This window comes from Numida meleagris, chromosome 5 (genome assembly GCF_002078875.1).
Source record: "Numida meleagris isolate 19003 breed g44 Domestic line chromosome 5, NumMel1.0, whole genome shotgun sequence".
NCBI classification, from domain to species: Eukaryota; Metazoa; Chordata; class Aves; order Galliformes; family Numididae; genus Numida; species Numida meleagris.
The window spans coordinates 11,006,866-11,030,005 of NC_034413.1; the positions used below are offsets into that span (position 1 = coordinate 11,006,866).

The window sequence follows — 23,140 nt, forward strand, 5'->3', positions numbered from 1 at the left end:
ACTATAATAAAACGTCATTTTCTCATTGGACAGCATAAAGGTCAGTCACTCACACCAGTATACTGAGGGTGCATGTCTTTCTAGGAGGTAGAAAGGAGCTGATGGCTAAACTCAAAGTTGCTGGTCAGGATTAGTTTGGAGGAGCAGAAGGGCTGAACAGAGGTCACAGAGAAAGACTCAATTGCAACAAAACCCCCAACAGACTCTGCAGAGGAAGTGAAGTGAGAAAGGAACTAACCTATATGACCGTAAGGTATGCAGTAATAAAGATTTGTCCAAAAATGATTTCTTCCAATTGTTGAGGAATATTTTCATGACAACTCCTTTGTTTTGCTGACTTTTCTTTCAGGACTGTTCCAATGAAATGTTTTTCTAACTATCCTTATTTTTCAACAAAGGAAAGAGTCACACCCTCACGTATTTATTCAGCTGCTTCTTCATTCTCTGAAGCCTTGTAAAGGCTCCACTCTTCAGCTACTTTGACTGCTGCCTTATTCCCCATCTGTTTATCATTCTTTGTACACAGTGGTTCCACTTGAGTTCCTTAATAAATTACTACTAGATTCCTAATTTTTAGATTATGTCTGCTCTTCTCTGAACTCCCACTCACTAGTGTCTATACAAATCGTCTTACCATGTCAAGTCTGCTGAATATAAAGGCATCAGCCATGTAGAAAAGAAATTCCCTTTGTATAAAACCAAAGCAAGCATGAATCTCTGAGGAAGTACGTAAAGAAGTCCTGTCAGATAAGCATAGTCCCATTGAAACATCTAGTTACTGGACAAGTCTTTAAATTAACAGAAGTGCATGTGTTTAAAATAATAATAATAATAATAAGCTAACACAAGAAAAAATATTTCTCCGTGGCAGCATGCTCAGACTTAGAGCAGCTTATATTCCTGAAGGCCTAAGTAGCCAATGGAGTCTACTCTCTTCCCTGTAGGGGAGTGCAGTAGCTGCAAACAGAGCAAGGATTTTTGTGGTGCAGTCACATATGCCCCTAAACATCAAATCACAGACCAGAAGAAGCAAAAATAATTTGAGAAAAACAGCCCAAAGACATACAAAATGCCTTAGATATCTAACTGCTCACTGGACCACAGGACCTCAGTGGCAAGTGCTGCAATGGATGTGTTCACCAAGCAGAGGGATACTTGACTGAGACCACTGGAAGTGACTCAATATTTTCATGCTTCAATCACCGGCATGCCACTGTGCTGTTTGTGCTACTGTTATCTACAGGGGGAATCCTATCACATTAAAAATAAGACAAATTCAAACTGGGGAACTCAGAGGTGGATTGAGGAGGCTCAATTCCCACTGCAAAGCAGTGATGTTTAAACATCCCTCCCTGCTTCCCATGAGACTGAAAACGTTTCCCAGCACTCTTAACCCTTCCTAATAATGATTCACCTAAGATGGAACTAAAGGTTTGCAACCCAGAAACTGGGAAATGTTAAGCATTGAGACTCCATTTCTGACTCACAAACTCACTAAACTGCAGCTCACTAGAAGCAGCAAGAAGCTATTGGGGAAATATAATTTTGACCAGATCTCCTGTCATTCTTCAGCATCATCCTCATCTTCACTGACAGACAAGATAACCAGGCAAATACACATGTGACTTGACACAATATTATTTGCTTCTATGTTTCATGTACTCTCATGAATTCCCCCAGGTCTCGGTAACATTCAGCGTTTCGTAACCTTGCCTGATTGCTCTTTTCCTCTTAGCTGCCTGACAGATGAAGGGAAAAGAGTACCAGTCCTGCCATGCTGTGAAAGACTTGCTGAGTCTGGAAACACACCTCTTCCATAAGGATGATGAAGGTGGCATTGTGCCCCTGCTCTGTGACCAATTTTCCATCACTGGTGAGGATGTGCAGTCCTCGAGGTGCTTTTCCAGGGCACTTCTCCATCTTGGCCTTATACTTCTCCCGCAAGCCATCTGTGCAGTTGTTGGACACAATCCTACGGTACCTGGGGAGCAGAAGTGAAAGGAAACTGGGCTCAGGCAATGGGTGGAAAAGTTTTTTTTGTTTTGTTTTCTTTGCCCATAATAACGCAAGCATTTTCTCAAAGGCTAACTGCCTGGATGACTCCCTGACTGAAAGGAATAATCACAAATCTAATACCTTATTAAATCAGAGAAAAACCAAACAAATCACATTACAGCCATCTCCAGAGATTATCAGCAGCACCACTGAGAACAGACACTTATTACGGAGGTCAATTACTATGTGTTCTTAGAAGACCAAGCATTCTCCCAATTTGCTACGCCTGCAGGATTGCCCCCTGCATCCCAGCTTTTTATTACATTGTCTCTATCTCCATTCTGCTAGTAAGCACTTGGAAGGATCTGGTAATGGCTTTGTCCAGTTCAATTTTAAAATTATTCATGGAATGGGTTTTTCTCTTGTATCTGCTTGGAAGAGATTAGCACATTTGCAGAATTGTTGGTTATTCCCAGTGTCATTGACAGGGATTAACCCTTTCTGGTAATTTCACACTAAAACACGGGGTTGGCTAAGATGATCCAGATTCCAGAAATACTTTTCTTGTCCACAAACAGTCAAACTGGCCAGAGCTGTCATTATGTCCCATACTTATAGCAACCTTTTAGTTGAAGGGGGAGATAAGGGAAATGTTGTCTCTGAAGCAAAATGACTCCAGACTCACAGCAGTCCCATTTTCTTCAGCCACTCTCATCTATCAGTCACAAATGACCCTGTCATAATAAACAGGCATGCAGAACTCATGATTTAGAAGCAGTTCTGTAAACTCTTCAGGGCCTGCAGTGCCTGAGAAGGAACATCACAATTTTGCATCAAGTGCAACCAGCATTCAGAGTATCCCCCACCCAACAGAATAGCATTTGCAAACGATACTACCATAATAAATAAACATTTGCTGTATCTTCTGGATACAACCAAGAGAAACCAGCACATGCCCTGTCTGAAATCTCATGACATTGTATATACAAAGAGAAAACGGCAGGGGAAAAAAAAATTCACAAGGTGAAAAATTGTTCATTTTAGCCTTCCCAGAAGCTGTAATAAATAAGAGCTTTAAAATAGAAAGAGGTTCAATGAAAAATAGGGTGAAATACCTTGAACCTACCCTTTCAAATGTTCAGCCATCTCTCAAATGCACCTTCTTGATTCGTGTTCTAATTTTGCAGCAAAGAGGAGCTCCAAGTCTAGGCTCCAGGGATTATACATCACTTGATAGCAATACAATATCTACATGTCACTTATGTTAATGTGCTTCTCCCCGTTTCTGAGGAAGGAGGCAATGTTCCATACAGATGCTGCTGCAAACATTACCACACGAATAAGATTGGAAAATAGCCAAGCAGGATGTGGAGGAAAAGGTCAGTCCAGGTTCTCTTGTCTACCAAAAACAAGGGAGCTGTCAATGTTGACTTACCCAGTGCTGTTCAGATAGCTTTGACCAATGCTGCAGTCCTTGGACAGGGAGGACGGACTGAACCAGAAGGCTGGGATACACTGGTTGTTACTGTGCCTCTCATAGCCATAGTCACTGTGGAGACAATAAGTCATGAGTGTACTTCTGTGCCTATTCACTCGATTTAGCTCACCTTTAAGTGATGTTTTTGCTCCCCAGTGTGCGTGTTGGCAGCTCTGGATGGCAAGGCATTGTGGACTAGGATCATTCTGAGACAAAGTGCCTGATTAGTTTGAGAGACCTGACAACACCAGCACTACCAACACTGCAGAACACCAGAGGACTTGTGTTTCATTTGGCAACAAAACAGGGACAAGGATTCAGAAGGAGAATGATATTGTTAATTTCTTTTCCTATTAATTTCTAATCATCATATTTGTTGGGTTCTTTTGGTTTGCATGCTTTTTACAGTCTTTGCTTTTAGAATAATTCAGACTAATTCCAATAGAGTGATACCTTTTCACAAGGAAGCGCTTTGGAATATAAAACATTAGGAACACTTCCTGAACAACTTGCTTAGGTATGTCTATAAATGTGTATGTTAATGGCTCTTTGACCAAGCTAAGGCTGGCCTATAAAAAAAACAGCTTCTCTTTTTCCAGCCCTAAACTGGAACAACACAGTCAATATGGTATCAAAGGATTACACAGTACTGTGTTAAGTGAGGAAGGTAATCCAAAGTACTGGTGCTTCCTTAGATCACCAAAGAGTACAAGTACGCGTAATTGCATTTAAGACTATTTTTACAGCTGCCTTTGCATGCCAATACAATGATGAAGCAATAGGATTAATCCAAGCTTTCCGCAAGCTTTAATAGGCTCTCAGTCGAGTTTGTATGCATATCCTTTATTGGCAGGCAGGATTCAAGGGGTAAATAAAAATGGAATTTGGATTTTTGCCTGAAGCAGGTTAACAAATGCCAACAAATTAAACCTACGTGGAAACACAGACATTGCAGAAGTCACTGCCTTGAAAATGCTCTGTGCCCTTTAGGACACTCTGGGCTTTATCCTTTCCCCTGTTCAGAGCCTGAATTGCCAGCAGAATGTCTCCAGGAAGAGCTTTGGTGAGACAAAATTGTGTTATGTCTCCAGTGACCCCAGATGCTACTTTCTTTTTTGGAGGGCAAAAAATTCTGCAAGCTACTTTAAAAGGTTCAGAGATTCCCTAATGCTCTTTCCCTCCACATTCAATTTAATCATTCTCAGTGGGTCCGACCTGCACAGTCAAAAATGCCTGGCAGTGACTTGGTAATTAAAAATATTCAGGAGGAGCTGTACTTTGCCCCAAAGAAGAAAAGAGCTGCATAAATATTTAATAAAATTAAAGACAACATTGCTGTATGCCCTTAAGGTTCTGCGCTTGTTCATTAACTTCTGGTAAATGTATATTAAAACCTTGCGTGCTGCCCACCTTCCTTCTCATGAGCCCCAGGGTTTGCATAAGTTAAAGAAATAATCAAGTCCAGCTGCTGTGCTGTCGTTCTTGGGAAAACTGTCTTGACAGAGTAAATAAAGAAGCAGGAAGGTGGAAAAGAAAGATCAGTAAGCATTTTAATAACACTTCTGAGTTCATTCTGCCATTCTCTCTGTCAAAAAAGGCCAAGATTTTCTTTTTAAAATGACTGTGAGGGTTGGAAGAAATCACCCTTGACCTTGATTTGTGAGCATTTGTTGAATTGTGACCCTGGATTACAGTTGATGCCCCTGAAATTCAGATTAGTCTCATATCTAACAGCAGGAAACTGGCATCATTGCAACATGAGGCAGGCAGGGGCAAAGGCTCTATGACCAAATGAGAACAGTTGTCACAGCTTGTGCTGTAGGGCTCCTACAGATTTGTTCCTTCTGCACAGCTCTCAGAAGACAGGCGTGATCAAACCTAGTAGCGTGGGATGCTCTGTAAAGAGAACAAGCCTCCAAAATTACTTACTGGAGAATACTGGAGTCAGTCTTTTAGGATCTGCTGGTCAGTGTAGTCACACAAAACAGGCTGCCAGCCCCCCGCTTTCTCTAGCTCTCCATGGGATGTGCTCAGTTCACATATAAGAGAGACCAGTTGGTGTCTCCAAGAACAACTGATGATTGTGAGCCTAGCCAGAAAGGCTTAGTAGATATCTTCCTTTTCAAAAGCACCGAATGAAAGAGTAGGAGCAGTGTCTCCAACTGTAGGTATGTACTGTGAAGGCGTATCTCCATCAGATCCCCGTCTAGAGCCTTCTAGTCAGCAAAGAAAAGAGGTGCTTCTCAGTACCCCTCCATTCTCATGTGAACATCCAAAAGAAGGCTGGTGAATCATATCCTAGAATAATCTGTAACTTGCTATGGACTAAAGGACTACCTCATCCTTTAGAAGTCAAAAGCCAGTGCAGATGAGTATAATTCTCCTCTTTGAAAAATCATCTTTAAGATAAATTGAGCTTAACAACACTGTTAGCATTTCTGGGTTGTTTTTGTTTTTTTTGTTTGTTTGTTTGTTTTTTAATTACAGTTGCCTCATACCTTCTTCCAAACAGCTCTGAAAACTAGCATCAAATCTTACCCTTAATGTGAAGCTAGTTCTTCTGATTCTCCATTAGCAATGGAGACAATTATACAATTAGAAGTTAGTTGGCAGTGCGGAGTCTGAAACAAAAAGCAGCTTGCTCTCCCCTAACTGCATCTCCTCTGCAGGACTGACAAGGTTAACAGCAATATTCTCTCATGTTAGTGGGAAAATCAACCACAAATGATACTGAATGTATGCAAGGAGCGGGTCAATTAAACGAAAAGGTGCATTCTGATGCAAACACTTTTAGAGGCAGAACAGCATTTAAGGCCAATTTAGCTACTGCAGCTTTCCCCACTTACAGCTTAGAAAATACAAGCTTCACTGTGAAATTATAAAGCTGGTGAGGCACAAAGCAAAAAGCAAACTCATAAGCCTCTCCAGAGATTAGTGCTTGGTGCAACCCAGAGGCATATGCCAATGCCAAGGGCAGATACTGCAGGGCAAGATACTTTGTTCATCCTGTAAGTTCTCATGATGAGAACAAAGGGAAAGATCTCCTGAGTCAAGCTAAGGAGTCTCAGATGTAATTTTGGCATTAGGAACAAATTAAGCATCCATCCAGATAAGATGAAAATCTCTGCTCTATTTCCCTGAACACCCTATAGAGACAAACTACTCCAATATTCAATAAATCACTCTTGTCTATATTTTAATTCATTATTTTTTCTGTATTTCAGTGCGTTCACATTCTGAAAAGAATGGAGTCTCAGCTAGCTTGAGTCCAAATAAGTGTGCAGACCTTGTGCTTCACATTTCTTTGGGCTGAATTCAAAGATAAGTGAAGTTTTCATGAATCACACTGATACTAAATCAGACACTGATCCTGATAAACTGCTATAAAAATGAAAATCAGTTTTCTCAGGGTTATTTTCAACCTCATTTAAATGACGTTCTGATCATGCAGGCTCAAACATCACAGCTACTGACAGTCTTAAATCCTTGAAGTATTGCCTATCCTGGGTTCCCCATTGGATATCCTTGTGCAGAGATCCTGGACTGTTAAATATATTTCTCTAACTCCTGTCCCTGAGCATACAAGCAATATCAAAGAGCCGTTCATTCTTTCTGTTTATATTTTTAAGCTGCTTTCAAAATGACCTTAAAGCAGTTCAGAAATAACAGCCCCATTAAATTAGAAATACCAATATTTATGCAAAACAGGAGGCTACATCTGACAAGGGTGGGCTGCACAGTCACATCACTGAAGCATTTTTCCGAGATTTATCAATAAAACAGTGCTAAAAAAGCAACAAATGGTTCCCCAGAATTCAAAGGAATAATAATCTAAAATGTGTAAGTTTTGCTAGCTTGCTCCCAAGGTATTCAATGACCTTTGAAGTGAGTATAGAGAAAATTCCCTTTTCCTACATGCTTTGGACCAAAGAGAATAGTACTGGCTGTCACTCTTTTAAAAACGATGGACGTAAGAATGTCAATCAGTACTTGCATTTTTCTACTTTTGAATTCCAGGCTTGGATTTCTCACAGAGATTAACAAAACACCCCTGTGAACGATAGAAACGCATCTCTCACACGGCAGATATGAGAATCACATTTATGCTACATGGTGCAGTCAAATTCACAAAGCTGCATGGGACCCAGTTTTCCCACCAGGTTCTTTGTCCAGGCAATAGTTCAAACACTGCCAATGAAGACAAGAAGAGCCTCTGCAAAATTTAGCAAAATCACACACTCACCATTCAAAGTCCCCTTGACCACAGACACATGGTTCAGACACCACAGTTTGGGAATAGTCTCGACCTAGGGAACACTGAGATCCAGGCTTGCGTTTTTTATAGATCTTCCTCTCTCCCATGACACAAGGTTCCCCCTTTGGCAGCCAAGGATAAAGAGGAGAAAGAAAAACAGAGTTGTAGTAGCACGTGGGCCCTAAACCATGCATTTTAACAAGAAACAAAAGACAACAAAAACATGCATTTACCACAGGGAGAGTTGAGAGCTCAGAGTCTAGCTGCCTTTTGTGACTTTGCAAACTCAAAAAACACCTTGGGAGTACCCATAAGCACACTGTGTTCAGCACTTGAGTTGGGATGCTAGCCACAGTGTGGCCATAATGCCTGAGTATGCAAGCCACCACCTGCTTATGTCATATTTCAGAAGGCATTCACCATGTCTCTAGTCCTATGAGTTATCCTGAGAAGACGATGGGAATGTACCTCAAGGTTTATTCCACATGTCAGATAACACTAATAATGGGAAGAAATGCCCAAGTCTGAAACCCAAAATCAAGTTGCCAGACTCAGGAGTCCTGGCTCCCCTCTTCTTTCTCTGATAGACCTGGCTTCACTACAGGCTTCAAATAATTTTGATGGCATGTTATATTTGGCTTTTTGCACACAAAGTTTTTCAAGAGCACTACTGTGAAGAGCTTATCTAAAGGAAATGCTTGACATTTTGGTGAGTTGTTATAAGCAGAATTTTCTCTGAGGCAGAAATAATTTATCTACATAAAAGTAAGAATAAAAAGACAGCATCTAATTGAAATATTTCTCTTTCCCATTAATAGTGATTCCCAAGATGTCTGCCTGGCCACACACGTCCTCCCTTTTCTTTCATTTAAATTTCTTTCATGTATTCTCTTCTATGACTTTAGTCATCTGATGCATCCTTGCCTTATTAACATTCATTTCTAATTCATGGATTTCATACAGGAAAATCACAGTAACAATAGTTCTGGCTCCAGTTTAGTTCCCCTGCAGGGAGTGGGACATCACACTGGTGGCCAGTAACCTATAACGAATCTTCAGAGGGTACTGAGCTCCCTCAGTTCTAGTGGCTTCAGGATCTAAGTATATCCAGGATGAAAACGAGCCAAAACATATGAAAATTATGTATCACTGAATAAAATAAAATAATTTGGTTTTCTCTAGTGTCTTTTATTCAAGGACTCCCCAGAGTTTTATAGACACCTGCAGGACCTGAAAGATGAATAAATGTTTTTATTTTCATTTTTGAGTATGGAAAATAGAGGCAAAGTGAAAGAAAATTATTTTTCTGAGTCACTGAGAGAGCTACAAAGAGTTTAATGTCTCCTACAATTCAATCACAAGGTTAGGTTTTACATTGCCCCGAGCATCAAGGGCAGAAAGATCCATCTGGTAAAATGGAATATTTTCATAAAAAGAGAAGTTAACAATCTCCCAAACTTGCCTGGAGAAGACTGACCCAATGTTTATTTGTGTGTATATTTCAGGGGAAATAAAGCATCAACAGGTTAGAACTGTGACTTGATGCATGTAAAAAACATGCTTTGCTGAAAAGAACATGAATGCTCCTGCCTGAAAACACAGAGTATCAGAAAAAGAACCCCCCCACTCATCTCCTCCCTATGCAGTCAGAATACCTGATTGTGCAAATGCCAGGTTTGGTAGTCATCTTTGTTACACCTCCGGCTGAAGATAGGCTTGTAGTCCACCTTGACCAGCTGCCATTCAGAACGGAGACTGAAGTGCCCAAAAATTCTGAGCAAAAGAGAGGGAAAAAGAAAGAACCAGAGTCAGGCGGGGATATTCTTCCATTAAGCACAATGGGCTGAGTCTAACACAAACATCTAGGTATCGCTCAGAGCAATAAAGAACCACACTAGAAAGTTACATGTCTTAAAACAAGGGAGCTACTCTGATAAATATATGCATTTTGTCTGTCTCAAAATCAAGCCTTTTCTTAGCATAATCACTCTTGTTACTGCTCAGCTGCCTGGTTGCACAAACTTACTACTTCAGAATTGTAAATGATGCACCTGAAATAACATGTCTGGGATATGGACTGTAGGCAAGCAACCTGCAAAGATGGCAGCCTCCCTTCTATCTGGTAAAAGCTGGCTGCAGCTAGTAGGAGTGGTATTATAAACTGTCACCACTGAAGGTTATCAGCAGAGCTGCTTCTTAATTCTTTTGAGTAGGTCACGCATCATCAGCAGTCACAGATCACAGTCCACGGTTCACTTAAGTAAGTAATAAGCTGATTTTCAGGATGAAAATAACATTTTCCCCACACAACTCCAGGAGATCTCAAAGCTCATATTGAGTAAAGCTGCTGGAGCTGAAGGGTCAACACTCAAAAACAAAGGCAAAAGGACTCAGGCTGTAATTTGTAACCAAAGCACAGACCTGTTACAAATGGGATCATGAAAGAGATCATATAAAATTAAATAGCACCAGAGGCTTCTGCCCAAGCTTGGACCTGCAATTTGGCAGCAGAGATAGTAATTGAACACAGATCTCCCAAAATCCCTTCTCACCTACACAATCCTCCTTCATCTGCAGAGGAAACTATATGCTTAAGTATCTAGAAAAGAAAGGACCAAAACAATGATGAGCAATGGTGGTACAAACCACCAAACCATCACCATCCCAAAGACTAAGGGAATCTATATGTAGGAAGCTCACACCATAAACATAAAAAAAAAAAGTAAAATCATAACAAACACATGATTTAATTAATACCAGGTATCCTGGCAAAAGCCCACATTCATCCAGAAACACTGCAGATGTGCTGCAGGGGACTCATTTTTTGGTCAAGTAACAGCTTCCTACTCCCTTGGTCAGCCATGCTTTCCTCAGCAAGGAGCAGTTCTTCCAGCAACTGCAGCTAGATTTCCAGAGAAGCGTGTAATAGGAGGACATCAAGGCAGGGATACAGGTGATCAGACTTTAAAAGTCATATACCATAGTACACATTTTCATTGACTGGGGAAACACCTCAGTCCACATTAAGAAAAGAACAACAGAAAAACCCACAACGATTATGTTGATTTGTCATTAAAACAAAACTTCTTGGTTGTGTCCAATGAATACATAAAAGAACCTAAAAACTCATTGTCATTACTCATCCAAAACATGAGTTCCAGATTAAAAGATTCTGTACGTACAGAAACTGAAATCTTTTCTGAGAGCCATTCAGCAATAGCATCATGTCACTCTTACTGCAAAATTTAGAAGGCAGAGAAAGAGCATTTATTTCATTACATATATTCATATGTATGACATAATATATGTTTCACTAATCTACATTTTCAACCAAGCCACTTATGAGAAAACAAAGTTTTTGTTATTTTAATTATTCCAGACTAGAAGAGAAAGATTGAGAGATACAGATGATTTACAAAATTCCCTATAAATGTGAAGCAAAAGAGAAAATTTATCTTGAGTTTCCAGGTACTGACTGCAATCCAGATCCTGCTGTGACCGCAGTGTTGCTCTAGTTCCCCTGAATTTTCACTGTAATCACTCAGTGTTGCTGGCTTTGCTCTTGCCTCACTGCCCAAACTACTTCTAACTCCAGGCTGGCTCACGACTTTGCCTTGTCACTTTTTAAATCCCACCAGCTCTTATGCCACAACTGCTTTCATTCCATGCTCTTGCTAGGTGCTCATCTGGACATGGTATTAATGCACTGGGCAGTTCTCCCATGAATCTTGTTTGTCTGGATTTGACGCATGACTAAAATGTCATTCCTGCAAAGCAGCAACTCAGCAGACAGTAATCATTTTGTCCAGCAGATTTATACCAGTTCAGGATTTGACCTGTGAGTATATAACACAGAGGACATAGCAAGAGAAAGGGAGAACATACACACAAACTCTTGCCTGAACCCAGAAGATAACAGGGTTAAAGAAACCCACCGCTTTGTCAGCATGAAGGAAAACGTTGTTCCTCAGACTGAACCTTAACTAACTGTTCAGCAAGAGAGTAAAATGCTTCTTTGTGCTACAAAAATCGTGCTACTAAAATCACCGGAACCCTAGCTTTTTAAATCTATTAGAGCAAGCTAAAAACTCTCTGCCACTGAAATTCTTCCGTGATAACAATAATTAATGGAAAAAAAACAAGGATTCCTAAGTGGAACACTATATATTAGCATTCCAAAAGCACAGAGCATTAGCTACTCTTTAATTAAATGATTTCAAAGAAGATCTTTGTATATAATTGCTATAATTTAGATGGAAACAATACTACTCTAAATGTAATTAGAAGAGTGTGAACAGAGAGGGATGTTTTTCTCTGTGCTGCAGAAATGGTTCTGGGTCACTTGATTCCTGAAGTGGCAACTTTTTCCCCTCCTGCTAATAAAAAGCTTCTTAAGCCTGATCCATCACTGCAGCGCAGCCTTCAGAGCTAAGAACTGCACATATGCAGAGCACCTAGCAAGCAACCGTACTCTGTGAACACTGCTCACCGATGAAACACAACCCAGATGCCTACGGTACTTCTCAGTTGGAGAATCAGCGAATATGACAAAGGTTACATTGTGTTTCAAGATTGAAAGCATGAAAGTTTGAAACTTCTATGAAAGTAAGCAAATGTAACAAATGGAAAGGAGATCTGTGTTATCTGCAGAGCTCCACTGAACTCCCAAACAGCTTTTTCTGGGAAGTGATGAAAACTTTCATCTTTTTTTGGCATTAGAACTAAGATAAACAAACCATCAAAGGGAACAAATTCTGACTGAATATTACAGCTGAACTCTACTTTTATCACTTTTGTGAACTATATCACTGGATATTTTACCAAAGTGACTCAAGGTGCATCCATCTGTTCCCCCCCACAGTCTCTGTTTTGGGGTCACCAGGCCCATCCAAGTAGGCCGGGTAGATGGCAGAGAGCTCAAACACCTTAAACTGCTGGTGTTAACCTGTCAAAAGTGTTCAGCATTCAGTGTTTCAGTAGGTATATTTGGATTTCTTTATCCAGCACAGCTGATTTAGGAAGAGCTATAGAAGCCAAGACAGAAGACAGCATACAGGAGGTAGCCACTTCTCGCTGGCTGAAGACAGAAAAATCTTACGTGCTCAGTAGCTCACCAGTCCGACATGTTTTTTCTCATTTTTGAACCTCTCTCTTTCAGAAATAAAAGAAGTCTCAATCACACAAGGAGAGAGACTGAAAAAGGGCTCGTGGGAATTTAGTACCCCCCCTCCAAGTGGTAAATCATCACATTGCTTTGAAGATACAATCTCATTTATCTTATCCACTTCCCATGCATCTTAGTTTCCCATTTACTTTGTTTGTTTACTAAACTGGGGACTTTTTCTTTCTAAACATAGCCAAACCATCAAGATGACAGAGAGGAAGAGCAGACATAATGTATTATAAATTTTGCTTCAATAACTTTGCCTGCTATGGTCTGACTGAGAGTTCTTAAATGCTCATTGCAAGAGCAAAAGACAAAAGAAAGGAGCTGGGTTTTCAAGGTCTTACACTGCAAAGCCAACACAAAGATAATTGTTTGATTTTTTCCAGTCTGATCTGGAAGCCGTTGAGAAGCAACAAATACAAGAACCCAGCTGGCATTTAGACAGTCAGTTTTCTGAGTAAGCTCAATTTAAAAAAGGTTCTCCAAACTAAGCCACAGTATAGCAGTTTACTGACATTAGTCAGGGTAGATTTTTTTCTGTCTTTCTGAGTAAGCAGTTAAAACTCCACATAAAATCTCAGCTAATAGGACAGCATCTTCTCAACTGGATCTATGCACCACTCACAGTGAAGCCATTGCTAGGAGACCAGAAAATTCTTCCCAATCTCTTCTTTTGAGAAACAAGGCAAGGCTTTTATTGCCAGAGCTTGATGCCATTAATTTGCAGTGAAATTACTAAGAACCTGAAAAACAATTCTGAAATGCTTACAGATTCATGATGGAGTCATTTTGGAAAAGGTCATTGGTAGCGCTGCTATAATTATATCTTTCATTAATTTTTAAAATACACAATAACTTACAAATGTGGAATATAGTGACTGGATAACCTTGTACAGAAACTATTTAAGAGGGTTTATTATTATTATTATATTTATACAGTATTCTTTTGATGAACTGTAATGCTTTTGCCTTATTATCCCCTGCACTGTTGATAGCTGTGCTTTTTATGTCACTGAATACTGCTCATTCGTGACAGGTCAATGAGAAACCTTGGATGATCTGAGGGTCACAAGATAACAACTCCAGCAATCCACCTCAAGACCATAGACTCAGTCCCTGAATCTCTGTCCCTGCCTAGGTATGAGAAATAAATCTTCTCACTTAATAGTTTCTGCATCGATCACAGGAAAGCCGTCAGCTCTATCCATCTGGATCTATTCCTTCTGGCAGTGTAAGATGAGCTGCTCAAGCACAGAAGCAGAAATGTCATTTCATGGCTAAAACAAGTTGTCTTCTACCATTTTCATAGTAAACTGGCAAGACATTATATGAGGAATGCATTCAAGTTATCTGTATTTGGCTAGTCTAGATATAGAGGTAGGACTTTTCAACAGTCAGCTCTAGCTCCTTTACATGTAATGGGAGATAACTGTTAAGACTCTTTGGTAGCGCCTTCTGTTCTCAGTTGTACCCCTCTGTGAGATGACTGAAGACACAAAGAAAGGAAGCAATTGCTAAGGTCATCTTCACTACACATCAAATGGATACTACTTTCCTAAGCATTTTTCCTTCACTGGTTATCAACAATGTGAGAGGGATCAAAAGATACCTCATTTTGCTTCTCACAAAGTACCCTGGCAGCCTCTGAAGTCAAGTTTTAACAAGATTAGCCCCCACAGAATAGGCTGCTTATGTTTTAAGCATTTTGAATATCTAAAAATAAAATGAAAGCAAAAAACACCCTTAGCAGATAGTGCATTTGTAGATAAACCATACAAAGAGACAGAAGGATCAACAGAAGACTAGATAGAGAGCAAGCCAAATATACACTTTAATTAGTAATAGTGAAGGAAAAGCTTATTGCAGTGTCAACACAAATAATTTAGGAAAACCTGAAACCAAGCTTGTTGCTTCTTTTTAAATAACTAAAACTGTAAAAGAAAAATGCTTGCAAAGGAAGCATCCTAGCAAGCAAAAGAAAACAGTAAAATCACCCCGAATGGTAAACATTTCAGCTGACCAGAATCTGTGCTTTCACTGGGGAAACAGGGAAAAGGAGAAAACAAAGCATGGTTGTCCTCTGGTTCCAGTTAAAATTCCTTTTTATTCACATCTGCGCCTCTAACGGGTAATGACAGGAGCAATACTGGAAAGGGAGGATCCAAGAAATGCTATTAAGCACAAACCGGAAGAACCACCTTCTGGAAGAGAAACGTGCTTTTTCCAGTTCCATGGAGGGGATGAAGCTCTCTCTCTCAAATCAAGGTGAGACACACATCTGGACAATCACGACTGCAGGAGCACTGAGCAGTGAATCCACCACAACTAAAGGTGCTCACTCTCTTTGCTGCCCAGCAAGCACAAGCACATGCTGCTGTTGCTGGATTTTTAAGAGCTAGCCAGGCATAAAAGACCACCCTCACTTCCCAGCAAGCATCAACAACATGGCTTCACGCACAGGGGAAGAGGGGAGGCTTGGTCAATTGTCAGCCTTGGTGTAGGGAACACAGACCAACCATGAGGGGTGGACTAGCAGAAAAAGCCAAGATCCAGCCAAATATATTAGTTCTAGCTGAGAGGTGACTGTGTCTCTGTACAAGGTTCTCTTGCTTCTGTACTGCCCAGATTTGGTTTTCATTTCTGTCCTCATTAGCCAGGCTACATTCTTACTACACTACCTAGGACAAGGGTGAGCCTGCTGGTTCAGTGCACACACCTACAGAAGGACTCAGTAAATAAACACACCTCCATTATTAGTTGACATTCACAGTTTTTAAGACAAGAAAAGAAAAACCTGACAATTTTGCACACAGACACAGGAGTCCATTACAAAATCTGGACCTGAAGCATCTGTGTGTAAGAAAGTAGCAGGAAAGCAAGACTAGCTCTTGTGTGCAGGCTGTGCTGTCAGGGCTGAAAACACACAAGCAGCAACAGAACAATTGCAAATTGTGCTGGCGGGGTTAGGTTTTATGAATGGGGAGTAAGAGATGAGCTATTTCCCCATGAATTAAACATAAATCATGACTTCAGAGAAAACCAAATGGGCTGTGTAACCTCCTGATTGTATTTTATTAAGGTTTGGATGGAATTAGTGTTAAAGGAGGTCACTAGTTACATGGAAATTGGATGGAAAGGGATTGAGACAAGGAAGTAGAATCTAATTGAGAGAGACACAGATCAGCAATTAGGGAGAGTGGAAGAGGAGCCAGAGTTATACTGTCTCATGACTGGCAAGATGATGCAGGGACCAAGAGACTGGAAATGAAGGAAACAAAAAAGATGAAACATGGCACTGGAAAGGCAGGCAATTGCCAGCAAAAAACGCTTTCTAATTTTTTTTCTAAACAATAAATACAGTCCTTAAGAGCCACTTTGGAGCTTTTAATTCAGTTGCTTTTGGCTGACCTGTTAACTAGGAACAGCAGCCTGAGGGCAACTGGGTGATGATTCAGGGCTGCTATACTTCTGCCTGGGAATGGGAAAAGAATAAGAAAAATGGCAAACTTTCTAGAAAGAAAAGATTAGTTTTCTTCCAAATAAAATACACTGACTGTTTGGATCTAGATTTTCAGCTACTGCAAATCAGCGTAACTCCTATACAACGTTTCAGATATAAGGCCCTATTCTGCTGTTAATCAGAGGGGGAAAATGCATCAGCTCTGAAACTATGAAGAATATATTAATAGCATACAGTGGCTCCCATGACGACAAATTTTGAAATAAATTTGCTCAAGAAAATCTTAGTCTGTATTCTATTTCCCAAAGGAAAATGTCAAACAAAATTTTCACAGAATTGCTCACACAGACGAAATTTGAAGGAAATGGTTCATTTCCACATCCAAGTGAAAGTGATTGCCATGACATGGAGATTTTCTGCAGAGGAGAAATTCAAAATGTTGGCCAGATTCACTGACTAGCAATCTGTATCAAACCACTCATGGAAAGCTGCAACACTGCCAGATTCCAAGTCAGGAGAGAGAGAGGGGATGGTACAAGGGAAGAGTTTCTATGAACACAGAGAAAAAACAAAATCCTCCCCATAAAAATCCTGCATGGTAGACCTTTTTCTCTCAGCTTTGGAAAACAGCTCTGGGATTATTCATCACCCTGATGGGCGCTTCCTTTAAAGCACAAGAGGAAAACTACTGCAAATGATATGGTACAACATCGTTAGCAAGTAATGCCAAGTATTATTAGCAAGTAATCTGCAGAACATATAATTATGAAGCAAGCCTACTGCTTGGGCTCGATTTCTCCATTAACTGCACAAATACTGTGCAAGGCAATAGGAGATGAAGGGAACTTTTTTAATTTTTATTTTCTAATACAAAGTGCTATCAAAATAAGAGCTCACTGTATGACAAACCAAACCCTTTGAAATCTGGTCTCTAAAAACATTATTGCCAGTGTGCCCAATACACTTTACATGACAATTGCTTCAAAAGAAATCCCAGCAACATGAAAGGGAGTGTGAGACACTTAGAAAGGGGGATAGGAAAGCACGTTAATTTTTAATGCTGTTTTTTTTTTTTTTATAGTGTTATCTCTCTTCTTCGAAGTAGTCATGAAAGGCAACCAGCTTCTGACAGCTTTGAAACTTGAAGATGTTGCCTCCTCCTCTAGAAAAGAAACCGGCAGCCATCAGTGATCTGAGCATTTCCTCACAGGTCTGTGGTCCCAGCAGAGGCTGGATAACAGAACATGTTCAGTCATTTCAATCAGTCATCCTATGAAACAGTGGATTTCCAACCAGAAACGTTCAACACGTGTGGAAGACATTGCTCAGAACACAAAAGACCCAAATACGTATAACAGATACTTTTTTTGGTGGATTAGGGTTACAAGCTTTTCCTGGCATAGACTATCAGAGAGCTGGACACAGAAAGACTCAGAAGAGATGACAGAATCATTTGAGTTGGAAGGGACCTTTAAAGGCCATCTGGTCCAACTCCTCCGCACTGAACAGGGACACCTGCAGCTCCATCAGGTGCTCAAAGCCCCATTCAGTCTGACCTTGGGTGTCTGTAGGGACAGGGTATCCACCACCTCTCTGGGCAATTCATGCCAGTGCCTCACCACCCTTACGGTAGAAAGCATTTTCCTTACATGTAATCTAGATCTACCCTCTTTTAGTTTGAAAGTGAAATGAGAGCTATACACAGCTGAGTGACAGAGTGAGGTGGTTGATCAGCTATACAGGGAGAAGCTTCACAGGTTTGAATCAAAGAGATCATTAAACAGGGAAACCATGTACGATGAACATAAGAGGACGGGCTCTCCTTGGTAACAGAGGCTTGTAGCACCGCCTGAGCAATGTGAAATGCCTCAAAGTATAGCACTGCTGCTCTGGAAAGCTGCTTTCAACCACTCACTGCAGACAAACAATGAAAAATCTGTTAGAGTAAACTCTGCAGCCAAGTCAGGGCTGAGCCTGCGCAGCTGCCAGAGAAGCTGTGAGCTGTACCGCCCTCTGCTCCATGTGAGATCGGGGTCAGGCTGAGCAGAAAGGTGTTGATGCCATCCAGTTTCTCAATCTGCCTGAGGCTGCTGGGATATTTTGGAATATTTTATGGCTTGCCCTAACTGAAGGGTGAAGGAATCTGAGGAAGAAGTGTGCATAGGGCACCTCATTCCTGACTGTGCAGCCCAGGGTTAGTATGGGTGGTTAGTACAGCTCACCCCAGCTGTCGGTAAGAAGACAGCACGAGAGCTATAATCCATCCATCCTTATTGGAAAGTACAAGAAGTGTGTTCCATCCCTTGGATCATTTTTGAGGCCCTTCTCTGGGCTTGCTTTAACAGGTCCATGTCTCTCCTGTACTGAGAACTCCAAATCTGGACACAGTACTCCAGGTGAGGAGTCACAGCCGAGAGCAGAGTGGCAGGACCACCTCCCTTGCCCTGCTGGCCACACTGCTTTGGATGCAGCCCAGGATACAGTTGGCTTTCTGGGCTGCAAGGAAACACTGCTGGCTCATGTTCAGCTGCCATCCACCAGAACCTCCACGTCCTTCTTGGCAGGCCTGTGCTCTATCCTCTCATCCCCCAGCTTGTACTGATAGCAGGGATTGCCAGGACAATACGTGCCCAGAGCCCAATGCCTTCTCTGTGTGTTATGGCTTCTGTCAGTAATCTTCCAAATACACAATGCAACTGCTGGGAACTGATCTCAGGTCACAGGCATCCTTTTCCTAAGGCCTTATAAATCACATGATTTGGTCAGAGAAAGGTTTCTCTAAACAGTTGTCCTCATCACCTGATTTGTCTATTCAGGTGCCACCATAAGACCTCAGCTCACGCTGCAGCTATCAGCAGCATAATCAATACTGTGTCTCTGCAAGCTGCTTAGGTGAATTCATGCAGCAGTTCAACAGCTAATGAATATAACACTCCTTTGGCAGAGAGATGGGAGAAGGAAGCGACACTGATTAATCTGTGATCATTAATAACGTTTTTAAGTCTTGCAAACGAAGATAATGATATGGGTAATCAACTGTCTTTCTTCAGGGTATAAACTGATCATCTACTAGGATAAAATGAGAATTCCTATAATACACGTTTTCTTGTCCATTGTAAAATCACTTGACAGCATTAGCAGATTGATCATCTTCTCTCTAAGTTCCAACTATTCATCACTTCCAGATGGTTTTGAAATTAGATTAGCTGATCCAGGAGTGCAGCTCACTATAGCAAATGCCAATATCCTCTCAATCATTTCGCTTTCCTAACTTAATAACCATACCTGCAATTTTTCTTTGTAGAGCAAATTTAAAATTTTACTTTTCTGTGTGCACAGAGTCATTTTAATTTCATGAATCTTGTTCTAAAGAGTCCATATATAGGTTTTCACACTACAGTCTGAGCAGCCCCGTGAGTGAGGAAAGTAGAATGAACTCACAAGGCCACATCAAAGTCTTACAATAAAATTCACAGCCAATAATAAAGCCAGCTGCACCACAAATGGTTAGTGCAATATTCATAAAAGGGCACAAAAAGCAAACATACAAAATGTAAGTCCACAATGCAGACAATAATTTAAAACTCACAGTTCTCTCTAAGGTACCTATCCAATACAGATAAATTAAGTTTTGAAATCCTCCCCTCGATTTCTCTTAAAAAAAACTTATTTCGGTAGACCTTAGAGCATTCTCAGGCTGGATATTCTGGTTCCAAGCCCTGTTTCACAAAATAAGAGAAGATTTTGAAGGATAGAGCTGGGCATCCTTCATCACAACAGCCCCTACACAAGATCCCTTCAGGAATCCCTTTCTGCTGGAAACAGCATGTCAGATTTAGTTCCTTACAGAACTCATGAAATCTTCCCTCCAGATTCCCCCTTAACCAAATCCTCTGTTCAGCTCAGTAGCAACAGTAAAGGCTACCAAAGAAAATCTGGATTTTCTCAGATAGCTTCTTTCTCATTTTCTCAAGCAGAGTGCAGCTAACAGAGACCTGACTGGCAGCAGGAGAGTCTCTGTCCTCTGCTGGGCCACAGGAACTGAGCTACACCCTCTTTTGTTTGAGCATTGTTAGGAAAAAACCTGTTACCTCTAAGAAGAGCAGTCTCTCAGTGTTTCTGCCATCCACTCACCTCTTCTCTCATCTGCTGATACTGCAAACAAGGGTGACAGCTCTGAAGCGAGTCAAGTCTGTGGGGTGAAAGTTTACCCAAAAGGAGAAAGCTGCCTCCTCTGACTGTATCCCAGCAAAGGCACTATTTTCTACCACACAACTGTTTTCACCTTACTTTTCTGAGCACAACCACACAGAGGTGGCAGATCCACAACTCCCTACCCCTAAGCAAAGGTGCAGAATCATTCAAGGACATTGTGTCAGCTTGTAATTTTCTTTTCCATACCAGATTTTAAATGTGACAGCAAGACTTGAGCAGAAGGCAATGAATGTTGCCTTGCTTAAAGGGGAAAGATGATAATCACCTTATCAGAAAGTGACAGAAAAATGACTCTTGACTCCTATGTAATTTTGAACTCAGCAGGAGCTTGGTCCTGGGAGCTGTTGCCCCTCTCATATTCAATCTGCTGGACTTCTGCCAAGCGCTAATCAGGATCTGGCCACATTGCCTTAGTACCTGCACATAATTCGTTGATGTCTTCCAAAAGTCAGTCAGCTCTTCAGAAAAAGAGTTAACTCACGGAATTCCTGGCTGTGATGTGACTGCTAAATTTTCTAAAGGATTTAGAGAAGAAATCCTCAAAAAGTTAGAAAAAGAAATCATGAAAGTCTTTGAAACATATAGGATACTATGCTTGGCAAAGAAAGGCCCTTATTTGCAAATCTCTGTAAATTAGCAAAGTGTACATGGGAACTTTTTTTTTTTTTTTTTTTAAATACTTTTAGCATCCTCTGCTTGCTAATGCTGGAACAAGCAACTGAGCAAGAGGGACCTCTGGATTCAATCAATATTGCCTGTGCTCTTAATTCTCTCTTTCTCATCTCAAAAGTCTCACAGCCTCCATCCCACCTTCTCCAGTGTTTCACAATTTAGTCATTCAGCCCTACTGCTCCCCTGCCACCCTGTGATGGGTTTCCAGTAATTACACGGATCTCCTGGAAAAAAGTACTCCCATTTCATCTCTGGTAAAGCTGTATGGCCATGTAAACGAGAAGGTGTTGGAAAGAGCCAGGGTTCATAAACTATTCATTTACAATTGGGAACTTTTTCTAATGTACACATCGCCATGGTAAAGAAAAACAGCTATGCTGGACTTGCTTATATTAAATCCTCTCAATGAAAACGTTAATACTCAATGATGCATACACAGGTACAGGTGGATCATTAAGTATATGTACCTAGAAACCCATACATATTTATATACACATACATAGGTGTGTCTACATAAATATATATTGATCAGCAGAGACAAACTTAATGATCCCCATCTATATATGAGCGTCTGCACTCACGCATGTATAATAAGTCTACTAAAATAATAGCAAAACTTTGCAGGGCTGTAAAGTAAAAAGGTTATTTCTGTTTATGTAGGCTTGGAGAGATGCTTAGCTCAGTAGACGAAGTGGTATAGATAATAATTAAGAGTAAGAGCTCAAACAACATAAAGAACTTCGTTTCATCCAGAAAAACATCTCTTCTTCGATTTAAATGTTATAGATTAGTAACTTTTGAGAAAATGCTGTTTCTTTTTGGATATTGCAACCCACTAGAAGGGGAATAAGACTTAATTCCTTTTCACTGGTGGACTACCTCAGGCAAGTAACATCCTGAGCTTACAACTTGTCAACATGGAAAAGTTAGACCCAACCCACAAGAACATAAAATCATGAAAAGATATACAGCTCACCAGTGAGGGATACAGGACTCGTTGGGTTACCTCAGAATGTGCCAAACCCACTGCCCTTATCCATTTGAGTTATTTTCCTAAAAGACCCTTTGTTTTGTACAGTTGCTTTCTTCACAGCTAAATCAAACACTGCAATGTGCTTTGGCACACATCTGCTTAAGTACTGCGACGCTAAGGGAACTGAACTGATCATCCTGCCAGATGAAATGGCTATCAAAGGAGCTGCAGAAATGGATGATCAGCCAGGAATGGAAAAAGGGAGAGTGGATTCACCTTGCTTAGCCAGTAGGTCCAAGTCAGACTTGAAACTCAGCTCATTCAGTGTCATGGTACTTGCCTGTATGTCACAAATCTACATCCTGAGGTAGAGCCCACGCAGTCTGTAAGGAAATAATTCATTCCTTAACACTGACAGATACATTACATAAAAAAAAAAAAGAATATAGAATAATCTAGGTTGAAACAGACTTCTGTAAGTCATCTTGTCCAATTCCCCACTAAAACCAACTCCAAATTCCACTATGACAAGGTTCACTAGGATATTCAGAATCATATAATGTCCCTACATACAAATTCACAGATTTCAGCATACTGCTAAGTTCTTTAGGACTGTTTTAGGACAAATATACACAGCACAAAGCACAGGATCCCAAAGCCTAAGATGCTCCTACAACACAATTACTGCAACTACTCACATAACAGCCATGAAGTGACACAAAATTCTTTGCTAAAACTGTTACTGCTTCCTATAACCCAGAAAGCCCACTCACAGGATGTGCCACAAAATTAAAGTTGGGAATAATAGTCATTCTACTGATATATTGATTTTAATAAAATAGTATTACGATAACATTGTTAATAATGCAATATGGTAATAACAGAATCATAGAGTCTTTTGTTGGAAAGGACCTTTAAAGATCATC

The 23,140-nt window shown here is 40.6% G+C and overlaps 1 protein-coding gene across 3 annotated transcripts in view; it reads right to left on the minus strand.

Moving 5' to 3' along the window:
• SORCS3 (sortilin related VPS10 domain containing receptor 3) overlaps positions 1-23,140 on the minus strand; it is a 278,287-nt gene that overhangs the window by 26,553 nt on the left and 228,594 nt on the right. For all 3 annotated transcript variants that reach the window (XM_021399905.1, XM_021399907.1, XM_021399906.1), the window contains exons 15-18: positions 9,383-9,500; positions 7,716-7,849; positions 3,431-3,544; positions 1,810-1,981 (exon numbers count right to left, since the gene is read on the minus strand). In XM_021399905.1, the coding sequence (XP_021255580.1) occupies positions 1,810-1,981; positions 3,431-3,544; positions 7,716-7,849; positions 9,383-9,500 (538 nt within the window). The remainder of the gene's footprint in view (positions 1-1,809; positions 1,982-3,430; positions 3,545-7,715; positions 7,850-9,382; positions 9,501-23,140) is intronic.